The 14,217-nt window shown below is 39.4% G+C and overlaps 1 protein-coding gene across 1 annotated transcript; it reads right to left on the bottom strand.

Moving 5' to 3' along the window:
• Positions 1-5,248: 5,248 nt before the first annotated feature.
• Positions 5,249-13,975, bottom strand: LOC119425117 (alpha-1-microglobulin/bikunin precursor). Its single transcript, XM_037692641.1, has 10 exons — positions 13,653-13,975; positions 13,148-13,290; positions 12,096-12,172; positions 11,866-11,982; positions 8,636-8,737; positions 8,391-8,446; positions 6,813-6,897; positions 6,481-6,648; positions 5,568-5,741; positions 5,249-5,410 (listed from the first exon to the last, which is right to left on the bottom strand). Exons 1-10 carry the CDS (start codon positions 13,770-13,772, stop codon positions 5,388-5,390), a joined length of 1,065 nt encoding a protein of 354 aa, XP_037548569.1. The 5' UTR covers positions 13,773-13,975; the 3' UTR covers positions 5,249-5,387.
• Positions 13,976-14,217: the final 242 nt, after the last annotated feature.

Here is a 14,217-nt window from a genome sequence, read left to right as displayed (position 1 = left end):
GTGTTAAAAAAAATTAAAACTGAAGATATACCTGTAATTTTTATATCATTCTGCAGAAGACGCAGACTTCTAGTTCTGTTCTAAGTACCAGATTATTTATATTTTTGTAATCGCCCCCTTTTGTCTCTTCAATTCTTCTCATACGGTAATCCACTTGTGTTCAGTAATCATGCCATAAAAAGTGTGACTGAGCTTTTTATAAAGCTGTAGGGGAGAGTCATCCCCATATGTTTCAAACACATAAAGATCATGAGACTGCATTTTTATTTCTAATTCAGCATGCAAAGCAGCAGATGATATGCAGTCCTGCAAGAAACATTAGTTTGGGCTTTGCTGTTTTAAATGTAATTAAAAAATTATGTTTACAAGTAGCAGGAAGTTGGTGCACTTAACTCAGTTTTGTATGTTTGACCTAATTTTAAAGTGAAGATGGAAACATGAGGGTACTTTATTTGAATTTTACGTCTTCTGTAAGTTCGATTCTTTTAATGAAGTGGCTCATCACTTTAGACAGTTTCATAAACGGTTTCTTGTTTGAAACAGCCTCGTTAGATGTTTGAGATTCAGACAAAGATCCATTTTTTTTTTTCCTTATTTTAATTTCAGAATCCAGTCTGAACAGCCCATCTGTTGGCTTGGAGTGAAAGCACGCAGGAGACACAGCTGGGTTGTGGAGGAGGGGGAGAGGAGGGCCCGCCAGTTGCTCAGCCGCATCGACTCCGAGCTGAACTTGGAGAAGAAAAAGGAGTGATGTGGTTTTGGTGGCAGGTTACAGGGCGAGGATATGGGTTTGGCTTGAAGTGACTCTGGTTAAGATGATTGTGCTGGAAGCTCTCTGAAGTCAGAAAAACACAGTTTCGTATGTGTGTGTGTGTGTGTGCGTGTGTGGAAGGGGTCCTCTGGCAGATGATAAAAAAAGACATCTCCACCACAAACACATAACATCTGATCTGGGTGAAAGAGACACCTGCATCGTTTTAAAGCCGTTTTAATTTAGTTTACTCCTTTATCTCCTTCATTGTGTCTCTGTCCATGCACGGGCCTCAATTCAAATCATTCAAAAATACGAGCCCTCACTGATTTTATGCTATCGGTAAAAGAACAAGCTAAATTTTATTGGGTGTGAAGGAGCTAAGAGAAGCTGTTCTGGTATGTGAGCATCCTGAATATGTTTGAAGGACTTGTGAAGGTCCAGGTCAGGACACATTCTTTGAGAAGTCCTCACTGAGCAACATCTTTACCTAAAACTTATTAACTGATGAACTAAATCAATGATGTCTATCTGCTAGAAAAATATCTCATGAACCAGTGGATAGAATGAAAGTCTCAGAAGGTAATCTCATGCTGCTGATTATCTCATGCTGATATACTCATTCACACCCATCTACTCACCACAGACTCGGTCGTGTTCGGGCTGCTGTTTATAAGCCGTATTATTTTAGATTATTAGTATTTAGCGTATATCTTAGATCTTTTAGCGTACCGTTTAACATTTGTTTAGTGTATATCCCCAAAGTCCATGCTCAGTAATCCAGGTATAAAATCCATCAATGTTCAGTCAGGTCATATGGACGGTTTCTTTTTTTTTTTGGTGTTTTGAACCAGTTTGACACAACTGTCGATGAGGGAGAGGGCGTGCCCCAGCGGCCATCTTAACACCAACATAACTGTTTTTTCCCCACTTTTTTATGTATATCTTAGATCCTTATATGCCGTTTCTTTTTATGCTTTATGTTTTTGCTATTTTTGGGTGTAACTGAGATCTTGTGTAATTTTGTTCCACCTCATGTACCACATGTGATGCGAATGACAATAATGAAACTTGAACTTGTAATCAATGGACCCTCCAGCAACGAAGACCACCGCCCCGTCCAGGTTGATGTGCACGTGGATAATTGAGCTTCAGGAAGCTTCAGGATTATTTGTGACTTTCTTGCCAGTTCTGTGAGTTTAATAGATAGCCTAGATTAGTATTGCAAAACTTTCCCTCCGTTTCGGCAGAAAGCAGTGGCCTGAAGCACTGTTGGCTTCTGGGTAGTGTAGTTCTTTTGACTTGCATTACAGTATAGGCTTATTGAAAGAAAACTACAAAATGGAGGCGCATGTCCGAAATATTATTTTTAACTTTTTACCTCATACTGCCACCAATCACGTGAGTAATATTAAAGTTGATGACCGTTGAAAAAACACGAAAGAGCGAGTCCGCAAAAGTCGAACCACCAATTATTGAGGGACTACTGTAACTGTTTCTTCTCAACATAAAATTATTTGAGTCTAAAACTCTGGCATAAAAGGCAGCAGGTGATAAGTATTCCTTCAAGGAAATAAAATCTCATATGATCATGTAGCAGAATTCACAAAAGGTCAGATTGGGTTTCATTCTATTAAATCAATAATGTAGGCCCTTTTTAGCGTTTGTTAGCCAATAAACCTAAAAGTTGAGAAACAAGCAGAAAGTAAATGTTTTAGCTGATATGCTGTGGGAATCCGGCTGTCAGATTTGTGGTGAGTTTAGACTGTCAGAAAGTTTTCTGCAGAACTAATTGAGGTTATCGCTTCCTCTCCGTTCATGGGAACCTCAGTGCCTCTCTGCAGACAAACTGAAGTGTCAGAATGTGTCATGAGCTCTTTCTGTGAATGTGCCCAAGTGTGTGCTTGTTTGTTAGCTTTCATGCAGGCTGCACCAGGTGAACCGGCTTGGTACGGAAGGTCAGCGCTGTGATGTCACTTCCCCTTCCTTTCCGGATATTCCCAGCATTCTCTTGCCAGCAGCCGGGAACTCTGGGAACCAAAAGCAGGAAGCCTGGCTCCTCCGCTGAAGAGAGAGGGCATGCACTGGTGATGTGTGGCCATTTTTCAGCACCGAGTGACTCATCATTTGCTGACTAAAGCCAGAGTTACATTATGAGTCTGAGCGTAAAATAATACAGGAGAGTCATCTTTAAATGGAATACCATCGCCCTCTCCTGGTTTTGTCCGTTTATAAGCCGAAGGCTAAAAAGTCAGTAACTTGTTTCCCCTCTTTAAAATCATGTCATGTACATTTTCTACATAAAATATCATTAAAAACTAATGTGAAACTTGTTTAAACCTTAAACAATCATACAAACTACAATAAAATTTGCACTCCACCGTAAACTAACTAATTAGTCAAGTTATTTCTACTAAATGTTCAGATTGTTTAGGTTTTGCTCGATCAAGAGTGCAACACAGAAACACACAGTTTAGCTTCATGCTGCAGCCAAACGTGCAGGTTTTCAAACTGCGGGCTAACACTCGAGTACCTGGTAAAACCCCATGCTTGAATGTGGAGAATGTGTGCACTGAAAGTCCATCCATCCATCCCATTATCTTTAACCGCTTCTTCCATTTTGGGTCACGGGGGTCGCCGGTGCCCATGTCCAGCAATCACTGTGCGAGGGGCGGGGTACACCCTGGACGGGTCGCAAGTCCATCACAGGGACACATAGAGACAAACGAGACAAACAACCATTCACTCTCTCACTCACACCTAGGGACAATTTAGAGTTACCAGTCAGCCTAACATGCATGTTTTTGGTCTGTGGGAGGAAACCGGGGCACCTGGAGAAAACCCACGCATGCACAGAGAGAACATGCAAACTCCACCCAGAAAGGCCCCTGGACCGGGGTTTGAACCAAGGACCTGCTACTGTGCCAATCTGTGCAATATAATAATGACTATACATTTAATAAATGTTTAAATAAACAGGAAAATGTCCATCCACCTTTTTAAATGGTCTATTCACTATGGTAGGCTGAAGTCTTTGTTCACTTTTGTATTTATATATTTTGAATTATTTGTCTGTGATGGACTTCCGACCTGTCCAGGTGTCCCCCGCCTCTCCCACAGTGAAAGCTGGATATGGGCACCAGTGACCCCTGTGACCCAAAAAGGAAGAAGCAGGTAAAGATAATGGATGATGGATAGAAGAATTATTTGTTCCTAGATTTTTGTTTTATTTTTGAAAAAGCCAGGCTGGTAATTTAAGTTACGGGAATGTATGCACTCCTACAGTCCTGGCCACAGTGAGTGAGAATCCACAAATTCTCCTCCTCCACCATATCCCTCAGCCCTGGCTCTCCTCAGGGATGTGTGTTGAGCCCTCTCCTGTTTACTCTGCTCACATATGATTGTGCAGCTTCCCATCCAGGCTGTCACATTGTAAAGTTTGCAGATGATACAGCGGTGGTGGGATGCATCACAAACAATGATGAGTCCAGCTACAGGTGGAACACCTGGAGAGCTGGTGCAAAGAGAATAACCTTCACATCAATATCAATGTGAAGAAGACAAAGGAGATGATTGTGGACTTCAGAAGGAACAAACACACCTACACCCCCCTGAACATAAGCGGATCTGCGGTGGAAGTGGTTTCCAGCTACAAGTACTTGGGCGTGCACCTGAATGACAACCTCAGCTGGAGCAACAACACCACCAGCCTGATCAAGAAAGCTCATCAGAGACTCTACTTCCTCAGACGGCTGAGACGAGCTGGTCTGGGAAGCTCAGTCCTCACCTCCTTCTACAGGTGAGCAGTGGAGAGCATCCTGTGCTCCATCATTAACGTGTGGCATGGAGGTTTTTATGCTATTAGTGCTTAATGTATTTTTAGTTGATGTTTTTCTCAGTTCATATCTTAGATGTTATCATTGTTTTTCTTTTACATTTTAATTGTTGGATGTAACTGGGACCCAGTGTACATAATTTTGTTCCACCACATATGGAATTAACGACATTTAACGACAATAAAGAATCTCTGACTCTATTTTTAGTATGAACATAAAATGATGTAAAAAGATTTGATGCAGTAAGGAACCTAAAATTATTGTTTAAAATAAATTTTCTATTTGTTTACATTGTTGTTTAATCTTTTCATCTTGTCAATTACATAATTTAAACAAAATTTATGACCGTTTCAATAGAAAAATTGTTTCTGAATCGAAAATCGACGTTGAATCGAATCGCCAGGCACAGAGATTCGCACCCTAGTGGTTCCCAACCCTGGTCCTTGAGGAACACCATCCTGCTTGTTTTAGTTGTTTCCCTGCTTTTGACCAGATTTGAATGAATTGATGATTAACAGGCTTTAGCAGAACTTCAGGAAGTAAATAAATTACTGAATCAGGTGTGTTGGAGCAGGGGGACAACTAAAACATGCCGGACAGTGTTCTTCGAGGATCAGGGTTGGGAACCACTGGGTACCGAAGCATCTTTGATAGCAAGAGACAAATTATGAATGTTTTTATTGAGGGTTTGTCATGCCTATCTGTTACATCTGATTTTTACTTTGTGCATATTGTATGATCCTATTTGGGTTTCATCCCAGTAAGAGGCGTTCTGAAGGTTGACACCATTTCCTCTTTGCTCAGGTTGACATCAGAAGATCATCTGTAAAACAGCAAAAATGCATCAAATGCTTCACGTGGTGCCGATGACATCATGAAAGTCTAAATATTTTACCAAGTTGTGACGTTCATCTTGCAAAACGAGCAATATAAAAGTGCAAACAAATTTGATTTTTTTGTCCTGTTTCCATTTGTCTCACCTTCTCTGACCACGCCACAGTACTCATCACACTCTGCCTTGGTGTAGAACTTGTTGGCGTTGGTCTGGCAGAAGCCCGGTTTGTAGGCCAAGCATAAACCAACGGTGGAGTCGAAGGCCCAGATGCTTGGTTGGCCGGTGCAGGGTTCGGCCTTCATGGGGAGACGACACACAGCTGCAGACACAAACAGATTAAGCACACGATAGAGATGACGAAAGTGTTAAAATGACCAAATTTTAGCTAAAAACAAAATTTAGCACAACTTTAGCTGAAAGAAGCATTAGCATAACCTCAGCTCAAAGCTTAAACATAAGGATAGCAGCATTTTATCGTAGCTTAAAAATATATTTAGCAAAACTGTAGCTCAAAACTAGAATTAGCAAAACAATAACTAAAAGCTACAATGAACAAAACTTTAGCTAAAACAAAAAAATTAACAAAACTGTAGCGCAAAGCTACCTTTAGCAAAAAGCTAAAATTTGCTAAATTGTTGCTAAATGCTGAATTTACACAACAGTAGCTTAAAGTAGCATAAGAAGACAAAACTAGAACAAGTATGCTGAAGTAGATTTCAGAGCATAAATGTCTTTGAAGAATTTAAAGCGATGTCAATGGGTTTTTGTGGAGAATTGTTTTGTAAATAAACGGTAAAAATTATAAAAGCTCAAAAAACGTAACCTCAAGGCACATTATAGCTGATCGAACTGAATGTTTTGAAATATAAATGGTTGAAATAGCACAAAGTATCTGGAAGTATTTTAATGCACCGAATAAATTATAAACAGGAAACCTATTAAAAGCACCATTTTTGTCATGTTAAAGTTGTTTATTTATTAAAACTTTTTAGGTAATTAATAATAATTTGTTTTATTTGTTTTTCGCAGCATCCCATTTGCAGACACTGGCTCCTCACCCTCTGTTCGACATCTCTGCAGACACTCTCTCTCAGTTTTAAAGTTGTTCTGGTTCCCCAAACAGCCTCCATATTTGAAGAGCTCGCAGCTCATGGAGGAAGCGTTGTAGAAGTAATGTTCGTGCAGCCCGAAACACGGCCCTGAATCCGGAGCTGCGTTACACGCCTCTGTCATAACAGACGAGTTGAGAGGGAGTGACAGAGAAGAGAAGCTACATCAGAACTGGTCTTCTAGTTTCCTTTGAACGTACATTCATTTGAATTGAAGCAGCTGTATCTAAACATGTAATAGTAATAATATAGTGATGGTTTTGATAGAGTTGATCTGTTACCGGTTCCATTGAAGAGAGGTGTATCAAACCCAGAACCTTCGATGTCCAGAGGGTTCACAGAAGGCACCACATTTCTTCTCACTCGCTTTAAAACAAACAAACAAACAAAAAAACAGACTCAGTCCACAACAGTAGAGCCATCTGAACACAAAACAGTTAAAACAAATTCAAAATGTTTGACTGTTTAAAATGTTACTGAAGGCTCAAGGAGACTTGATTTTTGTAACTTGTGTTTGATTTTATGCACCATTTTTCTTGTGTTCCGCTAACTATAGCTTTACAGTTTGATGATGCTCAGTCATACTACGCCCCGTCCATGCTCGTTAGCTTTCTCTAAGGTGGAATACTTCATGCCAGCGAGTTCCAGGAGCTGCAAGTGGCCTACGATTCTCAGATATCGCATTCAGCTTGCAGTTGAACTCAGTAAGAATATGAGTCTGAGCGCTCGAAGCACAAATTAATCCTTCACATAAGGCTGGCAGCTTTACCGTGGCCTAAACTGCTGCCGACGTCTTCCTAATTTGTCGATGTCCAAGGTGTCCGCCGATTGCAAAAAGAAGAAACCCTGTTATCGTAAATCCAATAATGTACACATTTTCTACATCTTCCACAGACAGCACAGATAGGCACACCATCTTCCACTAGCTCCCAGGAATCCATGACAAACTCAGCAGCGTGTGTCCGTTCAGGGCATGAGGGCTCTCCAGCACCCCGTCATCTGGTGGAAACATTTTTATCAATTGCGTTGAGAGACTAGCTGACCAAATCTATAATAATTTTCATTTTGGAAGATGTGTAGAGAGAAGCTCTGAGGAGGATGACAGGACAAGAGCACAAAAAAGCAGGAGTGAGAGTGAGAGTGACCGTTTTCATCGAGAGAGAAAGAGAGAACGAAGGAAAACTTCAAACTTCATTTAAGTTTGTAAAAATACACCTGTATATATATTTTAAACTCATATAATTACAAAAGAGGGCAAGTAAATCTTTATGACAGATAAAATAGTTTGTAAACATGCAATGTGGAAATTTTGAAAATATTGTTTAATAATAAAAAATATATATTTCCCATTTAAAACTCAAGCAGGCATAAAATCAAACCATGTTCCTGAAGCTGTGTAGACCTCCAAGATCCCAAACCAGATTTGACGACACAGGACCACTAGGAATATTTTGTATTTCTTGCACCAAGTTGTTGGCAGCAGTTAAAATTTTTGTCCATCTTTTTATTTGTTTATTTTGTACATTCAGAGGATGCTCAGTGGGAGTTTGGAGGTCCTATGACAATTGGGGGAGGTTGCTTTCACAAGAGTGCCATGGATGAACAGATTCCTAACAAAACTTCAAATGTTTTAAATAAAGATGATCAATGCTACTCACTTTTTCTCCTCAAAATTACAATTTTGTAGGCAATTAATGCACATCTTAACTGTATAACCAATCACTTTGTTCACAAGCTGATTGGATTTAAGTCTCCCAGATTAAAAAGGGTAAATATTAACAATAAAAAAGTAAAATTGTGAATGAGATCGTGATGCAAGGCCACTGTTGGTTGTAGATGTGATATTTCTGCAGTTCTACCTGAGGCTCAGGTGGAGCTGTCGGCACTGCAACCTGCACTCCAGGAACACAATCACCTGCATAGAAAAAAAAAACCCTAACAACTTTTATTCAAAATTCAATTTGTGGACAAAAATATACAGTTTTATATTTCATCGGCGATGGCACATTATGTTTTATATATTGAACAAAAGTAATTTCCTCTTAAATTTAATTTGAAGCTCTGTGCCCATGCTGGTGTTCCAGTTGATTTCTTTGTGCTGTACCTTTGTTCTTTTTAATGATGATGGTGCTTTCACTCATTCCTTGTTGTTTGACCAGGGTTTTAAAGTCGTCCAGAATTGTGGGTCTCACCACCATTGTTCGACCTTTAGACATAAAACAGATTTTAAAGAAACATATTAAACAAACAGATGTTCAGATTCAGTCCCTTACTCAAACCTATCAGAGTTGAAGTTGAAGGGTTTCTGTTATCTTTTTGCGTTTGTGTTACTTTATGATTTGGCGTTGCTTGGATCTTTATTTTGGTTCTGAGGTCTTATTTTAGTCACAGTCTTTCCATCTTAAACTGCCTTTTCTCCTCTCCCTGCACCCTCATTGGCTCATTAGGCACTTTTTGTCCTCCATCTGTTTCTATGTTATGTGAATGCAGTGGTGTAGTAGCCTATACATTTGTATAGTGGGAATACTGTGCTTAGAAACCAAAGTACACCAGTTAGTACAATGTAATGGTCAATTTAATTTGATTTTTAAGCGTATTGAACATTTCAAAATTTCTCTGATGCTTTTATTTGAATAAATGTACAATTAACTTTGTACAACATTTGGCTTTGTTTTAAAAACATGTTGTATAATTTATAAAACTGTATCAAATCAAAACATGTTCAAGTATTAAGTTTTAAGTACAGAAGTATTAATTATTTTTTTAAAAAAACACGTGGAACCAATTCAACGTGTCTATAAAATGTTCCAAATGTGTTGACAATGACACGAGCTCATGTACGTGACATGGGCTCGTGTCATTGGACACTTTTAAGTGGGTATACTGAAATTTCAAAGTTTTTCTAGTGGGTATACTCCGTATGCCCGTGTATTACACATACTACACCACTGTGTTAATAAAACATTCACACTACTGAGATTTGTTTTTCTCAAGTATGTTTTTCAGCATATAACTCGTTCCGCAATTTTTGTGCTATTTCAACGATTTGTGTATTAAAACTTTCAGCTCATTTCGGACATTCCTGCTATGACTTTTGGTATTCATGCGTTTAACTTTTTGAAATATTGAGCCTTGTTTTCCTTAATGAACATGAATGGAGCTGTGGCTCAGTGTGTGGAATCCCGTGTGATGTTGTCTAATCAAGGTCCCCAAGTCATCTCTCGTGTTTGGATATCCTTTTATCAAGCCTTAGGAGCCACAACCGGTCTCACATCTGGTTATCATCCACAGTCGAATGGCCAATCCAAAAACTGCATCCAGGAGCTGGAGTCAACACTCACAGGATCAATAACAACCCATAAACATGGTGTCACCATTTACCCTGGGTTGCGTATGCACAACACCCACACTTCATCCACCACTGGTCTCTCCCCATTTGAAGCCTCAGTGGACTACTCACCTCCATTGTTCCCCAGCCCGGAGTCTGACGTTGCAGTTTCCTCTGTCCAGCATTATCTCCGCAGGATCTGGCGAAGGACCAGAAAGGCCCTCCTACGTACCGTGGAACAAAGTAAAAGGTTGGGCAACACAGAATGTCTGCTCCAGATTACAAGATGGGACAAAAGGTATAGCTCTCCAACAGAGCCATCACATTTAAGGACACCCCCAGGAAACGTGCCCCTAGTTTCATCTGTCTTTTTCAAATCAAAATAACTCCACTGCTGTCCGACTTCCCCTCCTCTGTGAGTATACATACCACCTTCCATGTGCCTCAGATCAAGCCTGTTGCAGAAAGTCCACTGAACCTTCCACCCTACCTCCCAGTACCCCCCAACTCATTGACGACCATCCAGCTTTCACTGTCCGGCGCATCTTGGATGTATGCCATAGTGGTCTGGGATTTTAATGTCTATTGGACTGGGAGGGCTACAGTCCTTAAGTGAGGTCTTGAATCCCCAGGTCCTTCATCCTGGAGCCCAGTCTCATCACCACATTTTATAGACTACATCCCGAGAAGCATTTTCGATCACCTGGAGGCGATTCTTGAGAGGGGGGGTACTGTGGAGATTCTGTGTTTTCCTGCCACTAACCACCGTTCTTGCAGCTCTTGAGTTGCAGGGCGGAGCTTAACTCTCACACCTGTTCCTGACACAGCCTGATGAGGTCTGTTGAATTTAAAAGAACCTGTGGCTTAATAGATCACTGAAACATTTGAGACCTTCAGGTAACAACAGCTCTCTGTGATCCAAATAAGAAACAACCAACCTGTACTCCTTGTGTTTTCTTCAGTCCTGAGTTACTTACATGTGGAAGTCCCGTTTTCCTCGAGTTACCTTCCTGAGAGATCTACAGCCTGGAACAACTTACCTTTGCGCCTCGTCATCTCACCAGATCAGTCCTTGAGTTTCTGTCCTGCCGCTCTCTAATGCTCGCCCCTGTACCACCGCCTGTTTGTAATCCTCCGTCTTCTCTTCGCCTACAACAAAGACAAACAAAGTAAGGATACACTTTGGATACTAAGAAAAATATCATAAATATAAATAATATAAATCATAAAATATATGTTTACAAGATACTTACCGTACCGTACCTTCCCATCCCCTACCTTCTATTAATGCACACTGTAAATAAAGATCACTTACCTTTTACATGGTTGTCTCTCTCTGGCAGTCAGTTTGTTTACTCTGGTGATAACTGTCAATAATGATGGTGCTGTTTAAAACCTTTTACTGCTTCTCATCTCAGCGTCCGTTCTGGTTCAGCTATTTTCAGCCTCTTTCTGCCAATTTCATCTTTTCAAGCTACTTCTTTTGCTAATTTAAGATGACTTGTAATCTATTCTGCCTCCCTCCGCCTGTTTGCCTGTTCATTTCTGATACACTTATGCTGTTTGCTGTAGATTTTCTTTAAATTTCTGATGTTCTTCTGCTGCTTTCAGCAAATGTCATTCAAATTTAACAAACTTTGCAGCCTGAGTTCAATTTCTTCAGCAGCGTTCAGCAAAAGTCATTCAGTAATAAGCTTCCACACAACATTTTCTCAGGAACTGCAACCTTTTTAGTAGCTGTGCTTTTCCTGTCAAGTTTACATCATGTTACCTTCTGCACCAAGACTTACTTTCTTTTGCACCTTTTGTTTTAGTTAAAGTTAATTTAACTTTTTATGCTTTTAGACTGTAATTCTGCATCAAGTCTACTTCATCACGTCATGCCACAGCAAATCTTAACTTCAACTTGTTGTTTATTAAACAAAATTTACGCTAAAGCCGTTTTGTCAAGATGAAAAAGATAAAACCAACAATGAAATGTCATTAAAAAAAGAAAGTCCACTCACTGTAAAGCTTAACCGAGGTGCTCCTAACACCTGACGACTTCTGCTTGCTCATGATCACGATGGCGTACTCGTTGTAGTTTGTGTGAACTACGTAAGCGTCCACATCTGCACCCCACTCTGCAGGGAGGAGAGCAGCAAGGGTCTTTACATCAGTTGATCATTTATGAGCTATCTTAGCAGAAAAAAAGAGCAAAACTGCAGTGGGAAAGAGCAAAAAGATGAAAACGTACTTTCGATGTGGTAGAAGAATCGTCCCGGTGTGGTGGTGAGCTCATAATCTCCAGTCATTTCCTTACATGTTCCATTTCTGCACACATATCAATTAACGTTGGGGGGGAAACTCTTTGCACATCAGACATTAAAGTGTGCCATTATTAATCAAACTGGGTCATTTTGGAATGGTATGTTAAAATAACTGAATATCTGACACAAAGAATTGAGTTTTATTTTGAAAGTCCTACATGTACAAAGACTATCTGAATCACCTCTTGGTGAATATAAAGGTTTTCTGAGCAATTTATTTATTTATTTTGTCCCTGAAGGTCAAAACCTTACAATTATTGAACAAAAGCCTTTAAATTGTTGACCTTTTTTGTTAACTCCATTATATCTTAACTCTGATCCTCCTTCTATGTTATTTTTAATAAATCAGAAAAAATGATGAAAACTTATGTTCTTTGAATTTTTACATCTAAATTTTTTTAATTAAAATTTTCAGTCAATGATTTACTTTGTATTTTTACTTTTATTTCATACAATTTTTTTTAAAGCTTCTTAAACTTGCTTTAATTAAACATTGTTGTTAAACCACAAGTTAACTTACCGTATTTTTCAGACTACAAGGCGCACCAGATTATAAGGCTCACTGTCGATTTTTGAGAAAATTAAAGGATTTTAAGTGCTCCTTATAGTCTGAATAATACGGTAGTTTGTTTTCAGTGTTTTTGTCTTGTTATGAAGCACTTTATGATACTGATCTTGAAAGGTAATATTTAAATAACATTGTACTCATACCCAAAATGCTGCATGTGCAAACTGTGCAGAATTTACCTTTATTTTTCTTGTATTTTCTAATGATTTTTAATTTATAAATAAAAAAATCAGACTGTAAATGAGGCAACACCTAGAATGAGCAAATGATTGTTAAAAACATTACATAATTTTTAAAAAATGTAGATCGTTTCATGTTGTCTGGTGTTTCATCAGTTAAATGCAACTATTTTGAAGGCAGATTTGCATGGATTTAGATAAAAACAGTTTGAGGACAGTATTTTACACAAACCTGAGCACTGTTCGGGTCGTCTTTATCTTTCCTCCTGCAGCTACGTTCTGCAGCAGCAGTTTGCCGATGGCTGCGTCTCCTCTGTGACGCTGCATGTAGGGACATGAACTCGCCACAGCAATGTCACGCCATGTTCCCATAAACTGTCATAATTAACATGATGCAAACAAACCTTTTACTAACAGACATCCAAGAGCTAAAATGTCCCATTCTTTTAAAAGTAGAGAAATGTTCCAGAGTGCATTTTGTTTTACTTCAGACACAGATCATATTATTTTTAATGACCATCTTCACTGACTCACAAAATATGATATATAAAAAAAAAAACCATTTTATCCCCTAATCATGAACAAAAGTATCAACTAATGAGATTAAATGTTTAAAATGAGAACACAATGAAAGTATATATAGAGGTCAGTATTGAGATTTGGTGAATTTAACACATTTTCTGTATTATTTATATAACAAGAAAACGCCTGAATGGCTTCAGAGTTCACTCTCTCACCTTGCTCAAGTCAAAGTTCTCCTGTGTGGGATAGAGAGGATCTGGGAGAACCGGGAGCCCCTGGAGGGTCCAGATCCATCCCAGGATCAGCAGAGGAACCAGGACTGTTGTTCGTTGCATCCTGTTGTCCAAGTTTTTCTGAAAGTGTGAAGCACGAGGCAGCGAATGACCCCCTCGCTGCTACCGAGAAGGGAACAACTAATTGGACTGATCTGTGAGGAGCTGCGAGGGCTGTGACCCCCGAATGTAATCACTCCCTCATCCAAGTGATAAACAAACAAGTGAAGGAGCAAAGTTCTGCCTCTGTGCGTCTCTGTGCCAGGACAGGCAGCTAAGCTCCCAAACGTTGGACTTCAGGGTTGCAGCAATAATGACAAATCAATAAATGTCGTAATTTCAGAGCAACAAATGTCTGGTTTTTATTCTGATTTGTGTCTTTTTTGTGCTGGTGCTCAAAGGAGACCTGCACGTTTTCATCTACTGAGGAATTTGATATTGATGTAACCACAAAGTGAAATCTATAGTCACAATATTTCTATCTTGCAGGAGAAAATAGATAAAAACT

Source organism: Nematolebias whitei, chromosome 18, assembly GCF_014905685.2.
Source record: "Nematolebias whitei isolate Nwh7 chromosome 18, NemWhi1, whole genome shotgun sequence".
Classification (NCBI taxonomy): domain Eukaryota; kingdom Metazoa; phylum Chordata; class Actinopteri; order Cyprinodontiformes; family Rivulidae; genus Nematolebias; species Nematolebias whitei.
Note: the sequence above shows the minus strand (reverse complement) of the source record. Positions and strands in the feature narration are given on the sequence as shown.

What these genes read in the sequence shown, in the direction of transcription:
- LOC119425117 (XM_037692641.1), bottom strand. Translation starts at nt 13,772, where the DNA reads ATGCAACGAACAACAGTCCTGGTTCCTCTGCTGATCCTGGGATGGATC. An exon ending in AGAACTTTGACTTGAGCAAG is followed by an intron (nt 13,291 to 13,652) that starts GTGAGAGAGTGA and finishes TAATTATGACAG; the next exon opens with TTTATGGGAACATGGCGTGA. An exon ending in CACCTCGGTTAAGCTTTACA is followed by an intron (nt 8,738 to 11,865) that starts GTGAGTGGACTT and finishes TTATGTCTAAAG; the next exon opens with GTCGAACAATGGTGGTGAGA.